Here is a 14,529-nt window from a genome sequence, read left to right as displayed (position 1 = left end):
CAAACTAATGTTAGCCAGAATATTTCCCTCGAATCAGTGCAGGCAACCAGTGCAATAAAATCATTAGCAGAGCCCAGTTCACTGTACTAGGGTGAAGTATGATTAAAGATGAGAGTGAGAAACCCTTCAGAGTGAAGATCACAAGGTAAACAACACTTAACTCTCTGCCCAGCACACTGTTACTGTAATTAATTAAAGTGGCTCTGTACCCAAATCTGATGCATTTTTAACTTTTACCTCCCTTAAAAGGATGCCTAGAAATTGATCCATTTGTCAGTTGTTTCTGAAGATCTGTGATTACCACAGTAGGAAGACAGGCCTAAGGCTTTAGCTCACATTTGACCAATTGCTATGCACTGGCTTAGTTTGAACATGAATTCCTGAGAAAGCCTGAGAATCCAGATGCAATATGATGAATCTCTGGAATAAGCACAGTTGGAGGAGATTCCTGAATTTTGTGGAAGTTACATTCAAACATTTTTTCTTTAAACATTTTTCATAATTAAAGCCCAGTCACCAACCAGGCTCAGAGTTGATTAAGTATCTTGCTCTGAATATACTGTAGTGTTCATTAACTTTGCATAGAATTTATTTTCTCCTGAAGGCATGAGCGATTTCTTAGGCAGGGACTGGTATGAGTGAATAGTTTAATGAATAGACGAAAGGATTGCAAATATTTGGCCATTTTGTGCTTAAGGTCAGATTTCATTCACAATTAACATTTGGCTTGGTTATACCTGGATTAATTTACTATCTGGTTGAGAATCCGCCAGAAGCTTGTAGTCACGGTAGATAAAGATGATCACATTGTTACCATCAAAGGAATTTTATGAAAGTTGCATACGCGTATCCATGTTCTGGTACTTCTCACAATAAAAATCCATCAGCAGCCTGGCTCGGAATGGTTAAATATCTTGCTTTGAATGTACTATAATTTGGATTAATTTTGTTTCGGATATTTTTGTTTTGCTTCTTTAAATATGCACAAGTAATATTAGGAACTGTAAAGTAGATGGGCTACACCTCTGAAGAGTGTCTACTTTCTGATAGTCTGTTTATCTGCACATGATAGTATGTCTGGTTTGAATAAGTCATTGTGCTGAAGAATAAACATTATTTCTAAAGTACGTTCAGCGAATCCCGTGCATGCGTGTGGTTGAGAAATAATGAGTCCATTGGCAGAGGAACAGTATCAAAAGTAGAAAAAACAAACTATTAATGGAAACTTACGAAATTGGATTATGCCTGAATTGGAGAAGATTCTGATGCAACACAAACCGAACATACCTAATGAGACTGAGAAAATGGCAGATTCATTCCACAAAGCACCAAGTCATGGGCATCTCCAAGAAGTGCCATATAAGTAAGTGCACTTCACTTCTGTTATTTCCTCTGCATATTTAGGGAGATTTTTAGAGCATGCTTGTGCACATTCACTGTAGATTTTAGGTTATTCGAGATATTACAATTCTAAATTGGAAGACTGCATGAAATTTAGAGGAATTAATCTGGATGTATTGAACATAGAAAGGTGGCATTTCATTCTATTCATTTACTGAATAGGAAACTGGGGAGTATTCCATCACACTCTAGACTTGTAGATGGTGGTGGTTCTCTGGGGAATCAAAAGATGAGTCACCTACTGCAGTAAATGCTGTGTCTGACCTATTCTTGGAACCAGAGCATATTTGTGTCTGCTCAGGTTGTGACTGCTCTGGCTTTCTTTTATCCTTGGCCTTCAGAAGCAAAACACACATTCTTGACACACACGGGGTGCTGTCTTGAAAGTCCTAATGTATTTAAGGGTTAGGACACATATGAAGGTATTCAGAATTGACAGCTTTCTCACCTTGCATGGATTAATTTACTGAATCAGAAAATATAATTCTCCCTTCATGACTTTGATATTTGTTTTTTTTAAGTATAATTATCCCCGATACTACTTTCCATGGCTTTCATTAAAAAAACTCCTTGACAACCATTTACTGCTGCAGTGGTCACGGAGGCACTGTCTGTTGGTTGCTAAGTAACAGGGCCTATGGTTAATTTGGGTGCAAGTGTCAGCAACTTGATAATTGTATCTCACAGCAGCAACTGTCAGCAACTATTAGAAGAAAATAGTGAGCTGAAAATCATGTCTATTGAATGTCTCAATATTGTGTTCCATTCACAGCTCTCTATTAATGATACATAGTTATTCAGCTTCATTCGAGCTCTGTCTCCTTCAAAAACAATTCTACTAAATGAAAGGCGTTTACAGTAAACTGCTCCCAAGTCTTCACTCCTGCCAGTTTCAATTTTAAAATAACTGCTAAGACAATCCATGCCAACTTTCTGCCTTCTTCCTCATTGCTTCCTTTTTTCAAAATAAATACAGAATAGATACAGAATCACAGGACAAATACAACACAGGTCACTCGAGCCTGTATATCTGTGTCAGCTCTTTGCAAAAAAATTCAGAACTAATCCTCCTGCCCGCTTGTAACTTCAGACTGCTGTTATTTCCTCTGCTTCAATTAACTACATGCTTGATGCAATGGTTTCCACCTCAATCAATCCATGTGGCAAAATATTTTAACAACTAACCCGACACTCATTCCAAAGAATGTTGCATGGACTCATCGGTGAAAAAACAGGCCATTTGGCCCCTTAAATCCTTGCTGGTATTTGTGGCTCCACAAGAGTGTTTTCCTATCCTATTTCATCTCCCTCTGTTACATTATTTTCCTATTCTTTTCTCCCTGATGTACTTGCTTAATTTCACTTTAATGTGGTCCACAGTTCCCACCATAGTTGGAGTAAATATATTTTTTTCCAAATTCCTTACTTTTTTTTATTGACTATATCTTTGTCCACATTTGTATTTACTTGCTCTGGCTTTGGTCTTCCCAGGAAGAAAATATATTCTTTGCATGTTTCCACTGAACTCCTTGAGCCCTTCCAAAATTTTCAAAATCTCTTTCAAGTCAACTCTTAGTCGTAGAGTCATAGAGCTATAGTGTCATAGCATCATAATGTCATAGAATCATAGAAGACAGAAAGAGGCCCTTCAAATCACTGAGCCAGCACTGACTCAAGTCCTACATCAAATAAACATTTCCAAGTGATACAGAACTGTTCTTTACATAAAGTAATCAGTTATTTCAGAGTTTTATTTAGTTAATAGCACTTGAATGAAACATAACCACTGTACATTGGAAACACCCATCTTGTTTCTCATTTCCAAAGAAGCTCCAGCTTGTTTTCCTGACTGTTAATTATCTTTCTCTTAAGAACTTTTCATCTCTTAAAAAAAATCCTTCCTAAATCTTCTATGCTCTATTTGGAGAAAATAGTAACATAATCTCTTGTTCTAACAATCCTAATTTTTCATCCAAGCATCATTCTGCTCAGTCTCTGCTGTATTCTTTCAGTTGCCCCTATTATTGTTTTATTGCATATTGGTGTTTCCCACATCGAGCCCACTCATTATTTCTGCAATAAATCACCAGTTTTGTATTAGGACAAAGCTAATATTTACCTGGACATTTTTTGTCATTGCACAATCTATATTCCTCTTGAGGTCCATCACACTGTAGTCCTCCGTAAAACGGTCCAGAGCAGACCCTCACTCTAAGCTGTGTTCCACCATCACAACTTTTGGTGCATGGTTCCCAACTGGTCCATTTTTGCCATTTTCCGTCCACTGTAAGGCAAGGCATTAATGTGATCAATGGACTTCAGTTAACCTGGTACATCTGATGTATTGGTTACCAGGAGTGCAAGATGTTTAGAGCACCAGTAGCCTCTGCATTCCTGTATCATGTGCCATCTACAGATGGTAACCTGTGATGATGCAGTCGTGTTCTACAAGAACTACAAGAAGCAGCTCACAAAAAGAGTGCCCATAGCCATGGGTTAGAATTCCACTTTTCTGATAAGCAGATTTGGCGTTAATTAGGAAAGCAATACATTTCTGAAGAAATAAACAATCTGCTGGAGGAACTCAGCAGGTCGAGCAGCATCTGTGGGTGGGGGGGGGGGGGTGGTGTAAGGAATAGTTTATGTTTCATGTCAAAACTCTGCATCAGGACTGGGTGAAATCCAAAATTTCGGATCCTGCATCAGGACCTGAAGCATAGGCAGTTCCTTTTCTTTCCCCCTACAGAGACTGCTCGACACACTGAGTTCCTCCAGCAGATTATTTGTGCTTCAGGTTCCAGCATCTACAGTCTTGTATGTCTATATTTCTGAAGGTATTAGAAATACCAGCACATTGAGAGCTAAACAATAACAATGCCAGCACATTGGATGACAACAACAAGATGCTTAAGAAATGTCTGCTTCTGCTTCTCATTGGTTTTAGTGCTACTTCTTATCAGGCATCACTCTATTAAACAAAAGAAACCACAAATGTAGTATTGCCATTATTCAGGCCATGAAAAAGCCTACATGGAGAGAGAATGGACACTACTTGACTCATCAGATAATCTGACATTGAGCTTAATGTATTATTGAACTGCCATTTTGACTTCAAAATGCCAAGAATTAAAGTAAAGTCTTAACTGAAAGTACCCTTCAGCTAATTCAATTTCACGTTACGTAGGAGGTGAAATTGACTGCCGGATTGATATCATATTTCTTCACTGTTAAAACATTCCTTTGTCATCATAAAACAGAGTATTATAAATCATAAAATCCTTTCGTAGCAGTCAAGGAATACAATCGTATTATAATGTGAACTGCACGGGATCCTCATTTCAATAATTTTCACAATAAACCAATGATTGGAAAAGTCCTGGCAAAGCAATGATCATTTCACCAGTCAACAAATGTTATGGAACATTACCAGCTTCTTATTATTAACCCTATTCTATTTGACAAGACATGGAGCATTTAGTCAGAATCTCCATATCATTGGTCCATGCTTTCTCAATATTATTTAATTTACAGGTGTAGAGCACACCTTGTACAAAAGTGAACCAAGCATCACACAGGTAAAAACACCCACAAATCTACTGAGAGTACAGTAAAATGACCAGCAATTATTGTTCAGGACCAGGTTATATCAGGTGATTGGGTTGTTGTGGAATCTCAGAAAGACCTGTTTGTAGAGTGATCTCCATTGGTCCAAAATATGGGACCAGTAATTCCTAATGCCTGGGAAGGACATTAACTTGGCTGTGCAACAAATAATCTGTGAGAGGAACTCTGTGGGTTGGGTAGCATCTGTGGGGGAAAGGAATTGTCACCGTTTCACATCAAAAACCCTGCTTCAGTTCTGAATCATCAAGAATTACGTTTCCCTCCACAGACACTGCTTGACCTGCTGAGTTCCTCCAGCAGACTGGCTTTTTGCTCCAGATTCCAACTTCTGCAGTCTCTTGTGTCTCCATATGACTTGGTGGTGAACTGCTGGCTGACTAGCCTGCTTTTAGAAATCCAACTATCTATGATGCACAAGGCCTGAGGTGCCGTGCACTTGAAAACTTCTGTACTGACTGGGACCCTTATTGAAGTAAAGCTTCTCAGCACTTCACTGGGTGTTTAGCATATGCCAGTAATGTCATGGACACATCCCAACCACATCCAGGTCATCAACCTTCTGCAAGGCTCTGGATACTTTGGTTGTGTCAGTGGTACTGGTAAGATCCATATGTTATTACTCTCTATGTTTAAGAAAGGATGTTAATGCATTTGGGCTGTTCAAAGTGATTTGTTAGACTAATATCTGGAACAGGCGGGTTGTCTTATGAGAAAGGTTGCGCAGGCTCAACTAATATCCAGTGGGGCTTAGTACAGTGAGAGGGGACGATTGAAATTCAAAATTCTGAGGGTTTTGACAGGTTGAATATGGAGAGGATGTTTCCTCATGTGGGATAATTTAGAACTGGGGATTACTGTTTAAAAGTAAGGGGACTTCAATGTCCCTTTGACTGTCACATGGAGCGCTCTCATCCATAGAAAGAGATGAAGCTTTTATTTCTCTCACTTGTGAGTCTTAAAATTCTCTTCCTCAAAGGGCAGTGGAAGCAGAGTCTTTGAATAGTCTAAGGCAAAGGTAGATGGATTCTTGGTGAGCTAGGGGATGACATAGCTGAACAGGAATAGAGAGATGAGGTTACAATCAAATCAGCCACAATCTTTTCAATGGCAAAGTAGACTCCTGCTCCTAACTCAAATATTCATACATAAAACTTCCTGGAAAAGACAGTCTGAGAGTTTTGGAACCTGGATATTCTCCCACTAACAATAGGAAAATTGATTAGAAATGAACAGAAGAATATTTTGGTTTAGGCCAATGCTCCATCTGAAAGTGAATTTCTAAAGCTGCCAGCTAAGATATTTAATTTAACAATTTCTTTTTATTTATTAATTTTTTAGGATATGGGCAGTGCAGGTAATATAATTCTGTGCTCAGATAGTAGGTGACTTGGAGGGAACTTGCAGGAGCTGAAAAGGCCAACATTTATTGCCCATCCCTAATTTTCTTTGAACTGCATGACTTAGTAAGCCATTTTAAAGGGCTTTTTTTATTAAAAGGGTCAATCATATTAAAAGACAAATACATATAGGTCATGTATGGATGGCAGATTTCCTCCCTTGAAGAACATCAGATGGGGTTTTACAACAAACCAGAGTTAAAGTCTCGTAATAATTCTGAATTTAAATTCTGCAGCTCCATGGTGAGATTTGAACACTGTTCCCTGGATTGCTATTGAGAAACAAAACACTGCAGGTACTGAAATATAGTCACAGGTCAGGCAGCACCTGATGAAAGCTCATCAACCTGAAATGAGAACTGTTTTTCTCTCCTCAGATTCTGCCTGACCATTTTCTGTTTTAATCTCTGTATTGCTAGTCAAGGTTGTTGGATGACTGGCCTGGTAATTTAATCATCACCCCACCCTATATCACTGTAATGAAAATTTTAAAACTGCAGATGCTGGAAATCTGAAATAAAAACAGAAAACGTTGGAAACACTCAGCGGGTCAGGCAGTATCTGTAGAAAGAGAAACAGTTAATGTTTTGGATCTGGGACCACCTGTCAGTTCATACAACACTACAGCACAGTACAGGCCCTTCAGCCCACAATGTTGTGCCGACATTTTATCCTGCTCTAAGATCTATCTAACCTTCCCCTCCCACATTGCCCCCCATTTATTTATCATTCATATGTCTATCTAAGAGTATCTTAAATGTCCCTAATGTATCTGCCCCCATAACCTCTGCCAGCAGTGCGTTCCACGCACCCACCACTCTCTGTGCAAAAAACTTACCCCTTGCATCCCCCTTATACCTTCCTCCAAAATTGTGTCCCCTCATGTTAGCCTTTAGTTCAGATCCTAGAGTTCTGAAGGAGGATCCCAGACCTGAAACATTAACTGCATCTCTTTCCACAGATGCTGTCTGATCTACTGATTGTTTCCAGCATGTTTTTTTGTTTTTAGCACCATATCACTGTGCTGCCCTCATTGTAACTATTAAGAAAATACAGAAAATGGACTGTCAACAAATGAAACCCACCTGGACACTGCCTTGGAAAGCAAGGCCTATTTTCAGACCAGTAGCCCTGGCATTCAGCTCCTCCAAAGGAAGGACCATTGCATTCCCTTGTCCGCTGTTGAGTCCCATTTGAACAGGTGGTGGAACACTGACTCCAGCTTGACCAATCATTCCAGTTCCCATCCACTTATTGAAAAAAAAATAAAGGAATATCACAACATTACATTTTTAAAGTTATGATGGGAGTCAGCAAAGATAACCCAGGCTAGTTTTGGATTACAGTGGAGAACTGAAATAACACAAAACATTGGTAAAATTATAGAGCTGGGAATGTGAAAGTAATAATTGGTGACGTTCTGCACAGAGGGATGTGATAAAACAGCAGGGTGAGCTCAATGCGTCAACTAAAGCAGCTTGCTCATTAGTTCTAATGGCTTTTCCCTGTTCTTAAAATGTGTCATGTTTTGTTGTTCATAGCATTTTGTTTGTACTTGCCTCCCAGTGAACAATGGAGTTTGTCATGAATCACATGTACCTCCACCTTTTACTCAGCTATAAGTCATCTATTGTCGAGTTGTGTTTGAAGGCTGGGTCCATTTTTCTCTGATTATGTTCCTGTGAAGTTGCTTGAGATTCAGTTTTGTTAAAGATTCAACATTAAATGCAAGTTCTTGATTTTGCTATTTTTGTATTAACCTGCTGGGGAAATTCTCTCTATTCCAATCAACAGATTATGTTTCTCCACTGTCATCCTTGTCAGAATCAGAATCAGATAAACTCATTAAGGTTGGGTATCAAAACTGCTGCATGCCTGATTTGTAAGTCACTGCACAGGTGCTGTGTTTAATCACTAGGAATTCTTGAATTTTGTTTTAAATTAGTAATTACATAATCAAACCCATATTTTGTTTAAATATGTGTACCTTGTAATACCTAAAGCTTTTATTGTCTGCTTTGGACATACATTGTAAAGAATCAAAACAAAACTGCAAAATGTGTGGGGTTAGGTTTGTTGTGTTTTGTGAAGGAGCCATGTCCATATTTATCTATTTAACATAATGGGCCATTGTCCATATTTACCTGATTAACATAATAGAATTGATAGGGATGTCTTCCCAATAGTTTAATATGAACAATGAACATAATTCAGATTCTAGATATTTCTTTACTATTACTTAGATGACACAGAGGTACGTCAAGCAGGCACTGTAGTGTAGCAGTTAGCCGGGTTCAATTCCTGCCGCTGTCTGTAAGGAGTTTGTCCATTCTCCCCGCGTCTGCGTGGGTTTCCTCTGGGTGCTCGGGTTTCCTCCCACATTCCAAAGACATACAGGTTAGGAAGTTGTGAGCATGCTATGTTGGCACCAGAAGTGTGGCGACACTTGCGGGCTGCCCCCAGAACAATCAACGCAAAAGAAGTATTTCACTGTGTGTTTCGATGTACACGTGACTAATAAAGATATCTTATCTCATCATATCTAGTTGACCTGCTGCCTCATAGCTCTGGCGACCCAGGTTCAATCCTGACCTCCAGCGCTGTCTGTGCAGTGTTTGCATCTTCTCCCTGTAGCCAAGTGGGTCTCTCTGGTTGTTTTGGTTTCCTCCCATATCCCAATGACATGCAGGTTGGTAGGTTAACTGACCACTGTAAATTGCCCCTAATGTTTATGTGAGTGGTAGAACCTTGGAGGAGTTGACGGGAATGTGCAGAAAATAAAAATAGGATGAGTGTAGAATTAGTGTAAATGGGTGGCTGATGGTATTTGAAGGCTCGGTGGGCTGAAAAGCCTGTTCATGTGTTGTATGACTCTGTGTCTCTGTGACTGATTGTCATGTTGCATTTATACAACATATTGAAACAAAAAATCCCATCTGTTTCACCATCAAAAAATTACTGGGTGAAAAGCCCAGAAACTAGAAGCAGTGAGCAAGCGATGCATTTTTTACAAGTCCAAAAATAACAGAGAGACAGAGCAGCTGTGTGGATAAGAATGGAATTCTAGATTGAGAAATCTAAGTACGAATGGTATGGCCACGACTGCAAAAGAACAAAACTAGAGAAGTACAGGTTTCAAGGAGGGAAGGGGAGCAGTTTGAGGGAAGGTTCACCTTTCAGACATAGGGAGAACAGAGACTGTGAAGGCCTGGAAATTATCCATGTTGTTTCTTTGTGAATTACACTTAAAAGCTGCTTTTGGATCATTAGATTGCACCAGCAATAATTTCTGAGTCAACTAACAACGTTGGGAAATTGGTTCAGACACTACTGGATGGGATTCACCTTAGCATGTCTGATGTTTGCCCAATGCCAGATGTACATCTAATGACATCATCTGGTGCACAGCAGCCATTCTCGATTTGCCTGACAGAAATTGGTTGTTAAAGGTGCAATGTTCAACCTACATTTACCACATGTTAAAATAAGGAGTAAACCTGCCTGGAAGTAGGCAAAAAGGCATGAATCAGAATGACCCCACTGGGATATCAATGCCCACAGCCTCAGACAGAGTCATTTTGTCATACTCCACTCTTATCTACAAACTTAATTGACCAGGATCACAACATCTCTACATTATGTATGGCAGCATGAGATTCCACAGTCTCTGGTCCCTTGGCAAGCCTGAAACTGACTGTGGCCTGGGTCCATCCAAGGCATGAGAGCCCATTGGTTCAGCTTGTTGAATGGGTGTGCAGGAGAGCACCTGACCATTTCCCTCACCTTCATGGCAGCCTATTATGTTGCAGCATTGTGGCTACCATGGAGAAGTTACCTTGGTTGACTCTCTTCCCAGTGGACAATGGAGCAACAATGCAGGCAGCTGTCACTGGCAAATACATAGGTTAAGTTTTAATGCATAGTTCAGGATTTTTTTAATCAGGTTTTTCACCAATTTCCCAATTTTTTTCCAGTTTGGCACTGGAGTGGCAAAAATAATTTCCGAGGCAAGACTGTTAGAATGTAGACTAAAGGGAATTCAAAGCATATTTTAACAAATCAAATTACAATGCAAATATGTAAGATAAATTGCATATGTGATAATAAGATAATTACTCAGAATGTGATTCCAGGGCAATGTAGGGAGATTTCTCTCTGCTAAGTGCTGGTGACATTCAGGAGATTCATCCTGTTAATTATTTTTGTTGAAATTAAAATTCTGTTTTATGGAGCATTTTCCCAGAAACAGGCAACTTCGGAAATCTTTATGCTCTGTTAATGATGAGATGAACACACAATATTGTGAGGAAGTTTTCCCCAGGTATCTTTGAAAAGTATCAGCTGAGTAACAGCTCTGAGTCTGTTACACTGCAGATATATCCTAATGTATACAAAGTCTAAGGAGTAATTTTAACCCAAGACATAAGGAGGCAAATACAGTACATAGGATTGGGTGGAATGGTTGTTTTACATCTATTCTGCTCAGACCCCTTCCATCTACCCTTGGCCCGACAATATTAATATCCAATGACTTCAGTGGAGTGTAAACTCAGAGGGGGCATAAAACCAGTTTAAATCCTCCCTGATCAGCTTCCCAAACAAGCGGGTTGATTAAAGGTGACCTTGATGTCTGAAATGGTAGCAAAGACAAGACACTTACCAGGACAGAGTGCAATGTTGCAGAACTTTGTTTGCTTCTCAGGTCCTTCACAAGGATTCCCTCCAAACTGGGGCTGTATACAGGAACGGGTGCGATCTCGGTGACCCCTACCACATGTGGAAGAGCACAAGCTCCATGGTGACCATTCTTCCCAGACACCGTGGACTGAAAACAGAACAACAAGATCTTGATCTCTTGTTAAGGTTTGGTAAATCTGTGAATGTGTGGAAGATAGTTAATCAATGCAAGTTGGACGGACCTGAAAATTTGACGTAACATAAAATTTTATGTGAAAAGGAATAATCCTAGGTGATTTTTTAAACAGACTGTCCCACCTCTTTTGCATAACAAAAAAATAAAATTTAAATTGCATAAATTGATCTCCCAATGGCACGTATTCTGCCACATGCAATGAGGTCATAAATATCCATCTGCACCATATGTAAAGGTTAATAATTTGAACCATAACCTGTTTTAAGTTTATTTGCGTTCCTGAGTAAGATGAAGTAAATATCAGAACTCCTGTTCTCCTGATCATCAGCCACTAATCCACAAGCAAAGTTCATATTTAGACCTCCATGGTCAAAGAAACCAATAACAATCTTCATTTGGCCTCACGTAGGAGGATGGATGAAACTTTCATCTGAATAGCTCATGACGTTGTAAAGCATTTCATGGCTTCTGATTTTTTCTGGAAGTGAAAACACTGTTGTAGATGTGGCAATCTGAAAGCTCCCACAAACTGCAATGAGGTCAACAAGCAATGTATTTTTGATGAAATAAGCTTATAGACTGGAAGAACCTACCATGGAGTTGAATGAAAGAAGGGAGCATTAGTTATAAAAGTGGTTTTCAGTTCCTTAATCAAAGCTTTGCATAAATGTAAGTCTTTTGCAACTGCTGAGATGATGTAATGCTTCACCCAAAGAACTGCACATTTGACAGTGTCCTACTCCCTCAAATCTGATTTGCTCTAGGCTTGGTGTGGACAGTGAACCCCCACCATTGGAAATGAGGGAAAAATGCTATTACTGAGCCAAGGCTTGGAATCATTTCAGAAATGACAAAATGGGCTAGAGTTCAGACTGTGCTTATAGGAGTTAATTTAAGAATCAAATGGAGGTTGAACAAACTGGCACACAGATTCTAAATCTATTTACCAATAGACATAGTTTGCATCAGAGATGCTCACAGCCTGACTGCATTTAAGAACAAAGGGTCTACATACCTCCTTCACTGGAAGATTAGTGGATAGTTCCAATTCTTAAGGTTTGGACTTGGACAACAAAGCCAGTAGAAGAAACGATATTTGCAAAGGCTGGATCAATCTGAATATGGGAAGTATCTTTGGTAGTATGTCAGTCAACTAAGTGGTAAGGTATGAAAGAAAACATGTCACCATCCAGCTAAGCTTTGATTGAAATAGTAACATTCTACCAGCCAGGTCTGAATACAGAGAACTTGTGGATTTCTTGTCCAAATGCAGAGATGTGCGTGGCTAATGCAAGACTCTCTCAACTGCTGGGTGAACGCCAAAACTGTAACAAAGAGATCATAGTTACAACATTCATCCCTGGCCCCATGATAGCGTTGCAATCCCTTTTTGCAAATTTGCAGTACTGATCAATATGTGTTTCCTGGAACCATGGCATACAGCACCATTTCTTCTTATCATCAGTCAAACCAGGGGTTAAACACTGGTGGCTTTGTTAAGTCTCCAGGCATTGTTTCAGGATTGAAAATTCATTTTCTTTTCACTTCAGTGTTGTTCCTGAATCTACTTTCTCTACTCCCCCATATGATTAGGCAAAGCCTATTCAAAGGTCAAAATGTCTTTGGAGTTCTACCAAATGTTCAAAGGAATTCAACCATGTACTTTTTGTGGGTCAACTTCCCTTGCAATTTCTTGAATATTACCATTCTCAAAAGACTAACATAATGCAATAGGTATATGCAGCTCATAGGGAAATAAGTAATCATGAAATGACTGCAGGAAACTCGGAAGAATTTTATACTTGTAATGGTTTCCAATTACCAACCTTATCCAATGGTAATTCTCAACCTGCATTCTCTAGTAGTTTGCTCACAGGTTACAGCAAGCAGTCTGTGTTTATCTACATGGAATCTTATGGCTCAGAAGAAGAGCATTTGATCTGTGCTACTTGGAAAATCTATCCTATTCCTTAAAATGTAGATCACAATCTGTGAATGATTCAAAACGGCTTCAATTATACCAGTGCCCAAGAAGAGCAGGGTGAGCTGCCTCAACAACTATCGCCCAGTAGCACTCACATCTACTGTGATGAAGTGTTTTGAGAGGTTGGTCAGGGCTAGAATTAACTCCTGCCTGAGCAAGGACCTGGACCCACTGCAACAACAGGTCAACATGGAACACAATCTCACTGGCTCTCCGCTCTGTTTTGGAGCACCTAGACAACAAGCAAAACATATGTCAGGCTGCTGTTTATCAATTACAGCTTGACGTTCAACACCATCATCCCCTCAGAACTAATTAATCAACTTCAAAACCTGGGCCTCTGTACCTTCCTCTGCAACTGGTTCCTCGACTTCCTTATCAGGAGACCACAGTCAGTGTGGATCTGTAGTAACATCTCCTCCTCACTGACAATCAACGCAAGCACACCTCAAGGATGCGTGCTTAGCCCACTGTTCTGCTCTCTGTACACTCATAACTGTGTGGCTAGGCACAGCTCAAGTGCCATATATAAATTCAACGATGACACCACTATTGTTGGCAGAATCTCAGATAGCAATGAGGAGGCATACAAGATTGAGATAAATCGGCTGGTTGAGTGGAGTCTCAACAACAACCTCGCTCTCAAGATCAGCAAGAGCAAGGAATTGATTGTGGACTTCAGGAAGGGGAAGTCAGGAGAACACACACCAGTCCTCACTGAGGGGTCAGCAGTGGAAAGGGTGAACAGCTTCAAGTTCCTGGACGTCAACATCTCAGAGGATCTATCTTGGGCCCAACACATTGATGCAATCACAAAGAAGGCATGCCAGCGGCTCTACTTCATTAGGTGTTTGAGGAGATTTAGTATGTCACCAAAGACTCTTGCAAATTTCTACAGATCTATGGTGGAGAGCACTCTGACTGGTTGCATCACTGCCTCGTATGGAAGCTCCAATGCGCAGGATCAAAAGAGGCTGCAGAGGATTGTAGACTCATCCAGCTCCATCACAGGCACAACCCTCCCCGCCATCAAGGACATCTTCAAGAGGTGATGCCTCAAGAAGGCAGCATCCATCATTAAGGACCCTCACTGTCTGGGACATGCCCTCTTCATGTTACTACCATCAGGGAGAAGGTACAGAAGCCTGATGACCCACACTCAATATTTTAGGAACAGCTTCTTCCCCTCCGCCATCAGATTTCTGAATGATCCATGAACCCATGAACACTCCCTCATTATTCCTCTCTTG

At 40.0% G+C, this 14,529-nt stretch overlaps 1 protein-coding gene across 9 annotated transcripts in view; it reads right to left on the bottom strand.

The window, feature by feature from the left end:
• The window catches only part of adgrb1a (adhesion G protein-coupled receptor B1a), a 410,472-nt gene that overhangs the window by 216,822 nt on the left and 179,121 nt on the right, over positions 1-14,529 (bottom strand). For all 9 annotated transcript variants that reach the window (XM_052022801.1, XM_052022802.1, XM_052022803.1 and 6 more), the window contains 3 exons: positions 11,083-11,247; positions 7,508-7,672; positions 3,521-3,685 (listed from right to left, as the gene is read on the bottom strand). In XM_052022801.1, the coding sequence (XP_051878761.1) occupies positions 3,521-3,685; positions 7,508-7,672; positions 11,083-11,247 (495 nt within the window). The remainder of the gene's footprint in view (positions 1-3,520; positions 3,686-7,507; positions 7,673-11,082; positions 11,248-14,529) is intronic.

Source organism: Pristis pectinata, chromosome 9 (assembly GCF_009764475.1).
Source record: "Pristis pectinata isolate sPriPec2 chromosome 9, sPriPec2.1.pri, whole genome shotgun sequence".
NCBI classification, from domain to species: Eukaryota; Metazoa; Chordata; class Chondrichthyes; order Rhinopristiformes; family Pristidae; genus Pristis; species Pristis pectinata.
The sequence above is the reverse complement of the archived record's forward strand: the minus strand, read 5'-3'. Positions and strand labels throughout refer to the sequence as shown.